The sequence below is a fragment of the Chaetura pelagica genome, unplaced genomic scaffold, assembly GCF_000747805.2.
Source record: "Chaetura pelagica isolate M959 unplaced genomic scaffold, ChaPel_1.0 scaffold12, whole genome shotgun sequence".
Classification (NCBI taxonomy): domain Eukaryota; kingdom Metazoa; phylum Chordata; class Aves; order Apodiformes; family Apodidae; genus Chaetura; species Chaetura pelagica.
The window spans coordinates 1,068,276-1,075,599 of record NW_009952801.1 but is presented as its reverse complement, the minus strand read 5'-3'; the positions used below and the strand labels follow the sequence as shown (position 1 = coordinate 1,075,599).

Genomic DNA, 7,324 nt, shown 5'->3' with positions numbered 1-7,324 from the left:
GAGGAAAAACTTAATACAGATTGTTTATTAATCTACATGTGAGGAAATAATGGTGTTGCACAGACTTACACAGGCTGCTGCCATTTTCTGCAGTAGTCTAGTGTTCTACTGGAAATGCACTTCCAGTTGTATTTGCTGTTACAGTCTGCCATTGCTCTGGAGAGTCAATAAAGTGGGTAGTGATGTTTTATTGGTAAGGTCTCTGGTATTTAATTCTTAAGTGAGTGTAAGGTGTTACATATTTCCCTTTGGCTGTTAGTTCCTCATTGCAAAGTTGTTTTCTCAATTTTTTATTTTTTTTTTAATCCAGGTTTGTTTGCGAAGTTATTTTATTTTATTTTATTTTATTTTTTTAAAATTAGAAATAGGCTGATATGCTGAATTGACAGTTGTGATATTGGCAAGAAAGACACTATCAAAGTGTCCTGAAGAAAGAATGGGAAACTTTGTAACAGGTGTAGACTGAGGAGATAAAATGACTTTCTGCCAGAAGCAACAAATGTATGGCATGGTATGTCAGCAAGGAAAATGCTGATGTGCTTACTCCATAGTGGATATAGAATATTTTTAGGTCAGTGTTTTAAAATTAAGATCTTTCTAATTATTTTGGGTTTGTGGTGATAACCTTAACTTAGATTTTATTTGTAACTGGCTGGTTGTTTGATCTGCAGAAAAATCTAGATCCTGTGCTTTTTGAATTTACCTCATCAAAAAGATGTACACTGTAAGCTTAAATAGTTTAAAATGTTCTAGGTAGGAGCTGAAAGTACCAATACAGCAATAAATTACACTAGAATTCAGTCTCCTAGGGACTTGCTTTCTTGGACATGTTTGTAAGTCTTAGTATTTTATTCTTGCCATCTATCAGTTGGAGGCTGCATCTGGTACTGTGAAATCCTTAGATGAAAGATGCTGGAAGTGTAAAAAGCTGTATGGTAAAGATGGTATAATGGCAAATCCCAGCAGAGAAGTATGTTGAAAAGATTGGATACTTTAATATTGTTATGTAATGTGTGCTTGTTTAAGAATTGCAGGGTTGCATAAGGGAAGCAGTTACAACAAAAATGATGAATAAATTAGCCTAAAGGTGAAATGAGTAAAACAAGCATGGTCAGCTAAAGCAGCATGTAAGTTATCTAAGGTGAACATGTATTTTCATCACTTGTTCTATTGTTTGTATTCTTCCTTTTAAATGACACTTTGACATCTTTTGTATAAATTATGCATATTAATATAATTATGTTTACTTGTAGGTCGCTCTAACCAAGAGAGCTGATCCAGCTGAGTTGAAAACAATATTTTTGAAGGTATGTGTTAAGTAAATATTTTACTCTTTCTGCTTAAATTTTTCCTATCTTTTGCTCCTTTATTGCAGCATACAACTCTTGATAGTTTTTCCAACCATTAATCATCCACTATATTATTACCATGTTAGACTTAAATACCATTATCAGAATTGAACAATGCTCACCAAGAAGTCAGATACATTTCTGAGTGATTATTGTATTGACTCAGAAGAAGTACTACTGTCTTAGGAGAAAAAATGCTTTGTTCAGAGAATGGGGTGGGAGTTTCAATATTGTTCCTACACATGGTAAAATGTTCATGTAGAGACCTTGCTGTTAGACCATTGGTAAACTTCCTTTTCCCATCCTTCCTTCCTTCCTTCTTTCAGGGTTATCTGTGCTTCCTTAATTTGTAGTCAATTTATCATATAGTTGAAATTCTTTCTGTGTTGGCCTGCTGTGAAAGTGTGCAAGTAATGAAATGACTGGTGTACTTGCTTGTATTCTTGAGAGAAGTGTGCTTTAGTGTTTTTCTAGGGAATGGGTTTCTTTGTCCCATTTCCTACATTTAAATAAATATTCCTAAGATTCATTAGTAAAATATCTGTGTTAGTATGGTGGGCTAGTATTAAAAAGAGTACAGAAAATGGTTGGTCTGGAGAATAGATGTGATGTAGATGCCACAGTGCTTCAGGGAGCTGTTGTAACTTAATTATTTTTATGAAGGAATGGAGTGCCTAAGAGAGCTGGTACCACTCCAAGTTCTTTCCTCCACCTTCCCTCTCTCCAGCATCATGCCCCACTCTCCGTGCACTTCTTGGCATGTTTTTCATTATCTCTTGTGAGCTATTATTAACAATATGTGTAGGTGTCACTATGTACATTGCCAGTATTTATAGTTTTATACTATTTTTTTTTAATAGTTTTTATACTGTCAGTATTTATAGCTCTGAAATCAGATTTTCAGTTAAGAAATCCAAGATTTAACTTAGTAAGTCCTAAAACTTTATCAGCCAGGAAGGAAAAAACTTGAAAAATAACTGGATAATGGGATTGTCAGAGGCCAATGCTTGAAGAGAAGGAGCAAGGCAGCAGAAAAGGCAGACAGGGAGTAGGCTGCTGACCTAAGAAGGCAGTAGCATTGAGGAAGGATGTAAACATGGTAGAGAGAAGCCTGGTCCCTTCTGCAGAATGAGTCAGTGCTGTGGTGGTGAGGGGTTTGGTTGATTTGCTCAGAATGGTGGAAGTTGTTTCCTACCTGCCTGTGGGTATTCACCTCTCTTGTGTTTCTGAAGAATGTGGCTCCCTCAGCTTGCCATTTTGGTGGATTGAACGTGGCATGATTGACCACACTAAATCCACCTCCATCTCCTTTTTCATCCTTTTCTGTTTCCTCTTCCACTTAAAAAAGAGGTCTCAATAAACAGAGTAATGAAGTATGAGTTGAAGAATTTGTTGAGTGTGATGCAGAAATTGTCGTGCCGCTTACTACCGAGAAGGAAAAAGGACAAATGAATGTGGTATGTTGTTTTGTGCTGTACAAATAAGTGATGACCAGAGTGTTAATTAAGCTGCTTCAGACAATTTTAAGTGGTGAGGCCAATACAGTTGCTTCTGCAGACTGTGGGATCTTAGCTTATAAAGTATCTTGACAGCCATTCTTTCTGCTTCAGTGAAGAATTAAAAAATATTATTCCCAAGTAGGGATGGTAGCCACTGTATAGAAATAAGTATGAAGCCATCAGTTTAAGTAGAGTTGATTACAGTCAACTTCCAGCATTTTTAATACATTGACCCCTCAGTAAAATGTTTGCAAATCTTATTTAAAATGGGGTTTAACTGGTTAATACTTTACTATCAAAAATGTATGGAAATAACTTACCAAAAAGCCATTAAATACTATTTTATAATATCAAAATCTCTGTGGGTATAATTGCCAAAGTGGGGAAAAATACAATTGTAAAAACCATTTTTTTAATGTCTCTCCTCCAAAACCAGTAGAATTGATGTTTTTCTCTTTTTGTTATGATAATTTCCAAGAGTAACTCTACTTGTCCAAGTCTTCTACCATAACCCCTAAGAGATTAGATTTTAGTCAAAGTGATCAAGCTGACATTTTCCAAGGTCATTTTCTATATGTAGTATAGAGTACGTGATTGGATTTCAAATACACTTGAATAAATCACAGTGACAAGAAACAGAGGGACACTGAAACCCTATGCTGTTTTCTCTTATTGAGTGCCCTAGCAGGGGGTTAGCCTGGAGGAAAAAAAAATGAAATATAGAAGCATAGGCTGTCTGATTTATTAGATTTGTTTTCTCGATAGCAGCTGTGTTAAAAGTTTTTGAGGCTGGGATGCTGAATGATTCTGTCTCCCTGCAAATGATTACATTGAAATCAATTGATCTGCTAGTTCTTATAAAAGTATACAATTGAAAATTCCTTGGAATGTATCAACCAGAAAGCTTGTGTCTATTGAAACACCAATCCTTAAATGCTAACTGGTAGAGATGCCAAAGCAAGTTATGTGTTGTATGGGCTTGCTTTTCTGAAGCCTTGTTTCATGAAGATATTGCTGTACCTGAAGACTGCATTTATATAGCACTAGAATAAAATAATCTGCTTACTGTTACACTTTGGCATCCCTCTGAGAGTTGGATGCCTACAGCAGGTATAACGCTACTCTGCAGACACCAGCGTGGCTGCGTGGAATGAAAACTGGTGGTTTCCTTCCCTGAGCAGATGCATAGCAATGTGAAACAAAACATGTGGCTTTGAAGTGTGCTACAAAATAGCAACAGGCATCTAATTTATTTAATACTTTAGTGTGTCTAATGCACTACGGGGAGCTGCAACAATGTTTATCTTTATACCTTAAAAAAAGAATATGATTAACAGTTGCTTTTCTTTTCTCTGTGCACCTTTCTTATCCCGAGACAGACCTATTTCCTGTAAAGCTAACATGTTTCTGAACATATTGCCTAGGATTTCTTTTTCTCCTAATTATTGTCCTAATCCTTTTTCTTTCCTTGAAAAATGGTTTTAGCGTTGATGTAAAGTTTATCCTTCTACAGATAAGGGGAATTTAAACTTTGAGGGATGACTGAGGAATCAGGGTAAAGGTGGTAACAAAGGCAAATTTATTTATTTATATATTATCTTCAGAATATTTTAATATTCCTTTTCCTTGATATGTAACATGTTAATAGAGGCTTCCTTGGGAGCAAATATGCTTGAGTCTGTCAGTTGCTGTTTCTGGAGTAATATGCCAGTAACTGCTATAAAGCAGGAATACTGTGTGTCAGTGGTGTTTAGTAAGGTCTTGGACCCCTTTTCTTGTTTCTGCAATATGTGGAAGTGTCCAAGTTGTTGCGTTCTCTTACATTTTTTTTTTTACAAATGCTTATTTTCTGGCTTTCTTTCAGCAGTTCAACAAAGGAGGGATATCTGTAGGTTTTTCTTTACTTACAGACCAGCTGTAGCTGAAGGTGTTGTGGTATAGTTCCTCCAGAACAGCACCCCCAGGTGGACACTCCTGTGGGATCATCTGCTCTACTAGCACTGTAAAGTCATTTCACAGATGTAAACCTACCTGCTCATCCCAAAGGAGTAATTTCAGATAAATAAAATACACTGGAGTATCCTGTTGCTGTTATATTTTCAGTGGGCTGGAGGTGCCACATTCATGGTTGCATGTGTACTTCTTGTTCAACTTAAAAAAAACCGAACAAACGACACATTCCATACTGGAATATTAACTCTTTCCACACTACCATGGAGAAATTGTTCACATGCTAAACAAATAATTTTATATCTGCCATTCTTCTGGCTGGGGAGCCAGCCTTCGTCTGGTTGAGTAGCTCTTTACTTACTCTGCCATGTTTCAGTTTAGGAGCAAATACCTGGAGAAGGATGTATTTGGAGCACTAAACATTGTATTTATTTAACAGTATGCAAGCGTGGAGAAGAATGGCGAATTCTTCATGTCTCCAAATGACTTTGTCACACGGTACCTGAAGATAATTGGAGACGGTTTGCCTAATACAAGCACTGTGCAGCTCCTTGCAGGTGTGGTGGATCAGACAAAAGATGGGTAAGTGGTTTTTGGTATTTGTTTTCTCTTTTTCTTTTTATGTTGTTCATTTAAAAAATATGGAACCATTCTTTCAAAGCAGTCTGATCCCTGAAGGGTAGTGGAGTTTGGTTTTGGTTTTTGCTTTTTCTTCTGCAGATGCATAAAAGAATACACTGTCTTTTAAGTGGATAATGTAGGAAACAATGCCTTGGGCTGCATGTACCCTTTATCTCAGCAAACCATTTTCTGTCTACTATGTATTTCTAATTCACTGAAGGTTTCATGTTAGTTGTCTCGCTTCCCTAACTTCCTCTTCCCTTTCCTCCCATGAGTCTTTCTGTCTTTTTACTCTATGTATTTGTCACAAACACATGCAAAAAGCAATCCAAAATAACTTTAGATCATGTAGGAGGAGATGGTAGAAAACAGTGCCCCTGCTTTGTTTTGCCATAGCACTGTTAAACACTTTTGCCACTGTTTTTTTCCCTTAAGTGGCAGTAGTAGCAACTAGTGGTATTTAGGGAGCCACTCTGCAATCTTGGGAGGACAGCAGTGAAGTTGGTTGCACATGGTTTGTGTTTGAAAGGCTGTCTTTGCCAATAGGCAAGATTAGCTACCCCTCCATCTTCCTCCCCCGTTCTTTAATGAAATCCTAGCTTTTGCTTTTGGTACTTGCCCAGGCAAGCTGTCTTTTTATCCATATGAATGCATTTTTTGAACCCTGCCTTTAAAGTATCTTTGGAGAAACTTTAGAATAATTAGCTATGGACTTAAAGTCTGTAGTTGTGTCATTTTTAGAAACCAGAAAACTTCAGGCATGACTCATATCAGTGGTTGCAGAGCATAGAATATGAGATAAATAAAGCTTGACTAGAGAATGCAGGCTTCATAGGGAACAAAAGCATGCAAAACTGAGAACTCCTGCAGTAGTTTCTCTGCTCTCTTTTCTGCTCAGCCAGCCTGGTCTGTCTGGCAGCTGGACACCTTACATCTTGCAGCCAAGTTAATGTGATGACTGTTATCCTTGCTAAAAGAATTCTATAAAAGGTTATATTGGTAATGTTGGCATGATAGCAGCAAGAAAATGGTGGCTTCAGATAGCGTTTGACTTGAAACATTTAATGTTTCCCAGATTTCTTCCCTTGGTTTGCTGCCTTCAAAAGCAGCATTTTCCAGATTGCATGGCTTCAAATCCATTTTGTGATAAGAAGACTGAACGTATAATCCATACCTTGTGATTTGGATCTCCCTCACAAGCAGAATCTGGTGTTAGGGACAGCAAAATATAAAACTGTAGTCTATGTGAACCTGTTGACAAGTAGAGATTTAATAACTTGGCATGATCTTGAAGGAGTTTTGCAGTGTAGTATTGAGGCTTCTAATTGCCACTTTCTGCTGTGGGTAGGGACTGTTTCTGCAGTTCAGACTGGGCAGTGACAGAGGACTGCATGTCCCTAACATGTCTTTGGAGAGTCCCTTCCGGTATTCAGGCTGTCTTCTTGTTTAGCTGTTATACTAATATGTGAAAGAATTAAGAAAATTAGTAGCATTCATCTCTCTAACCTGCCTTGTACCATTTTCTACCATTTCTGCTATGTGGCTGGGCATTTGTACCTTGTTCTACTTGTGTATAAACTAATTCACAGAGTGATCGTCTGAAGCAAAGGTCACGTGGTTTTTGGTTCCTGAAATGAAATCCCTTAGGGAGGGCAGTGAGACCTACTGGTCTTCTATTTAATTCTTCCCAGTTTGGTAATACACTGAGTTTTAAACTCTGAGTTTTAAAGTGAAGTACAAAACTTCTGTTGTTAGTGTTATTTTTTAATAGGCTGGCTGTCCGATAATTCATCTTCATTATAGTATAAAATAGAAGATAACTTGCAAGAGCAATGACAAGTTGATTTTGTTACAGTATTAGTAGCTTTAAGTAGTGAAACTCTTAAAATACTGCTGTTTTATTCC

The 7,324-nt window shown here is 37.1% G+C and overlaps 1 protein-coding gene across 1 annotated transcript in view; it reads left to right on the top strand.

Moving 5' to 3' along the window:
* The first annotated feature begins 1,257 nt into the window (after positions 1-1,257).
* SLC25A13 (solute carrier family 25 (aspartate/glutamate carrier), member 13) overlaps positions 1,258-7,324 on the top strand; it is a 78,325-nt gene continuing 72,258 nt past the window's right edge. Inside the window, exons 1-2 of the mRNA XM_009994917.1 lie at positions 1,258-1,307; positions 5,238-5,380. Of these exons, the coding sequence (XP_009993219.1) occupies positions 5,271-5,380 (110 nt within the window). The 5' untranslated portion in view covers positions 1,258-1,307; positions 5,238-5,270. The remainder of the gene's footprint in view (positions 1,308-5,237; positions 5,381-7,324) is intronic.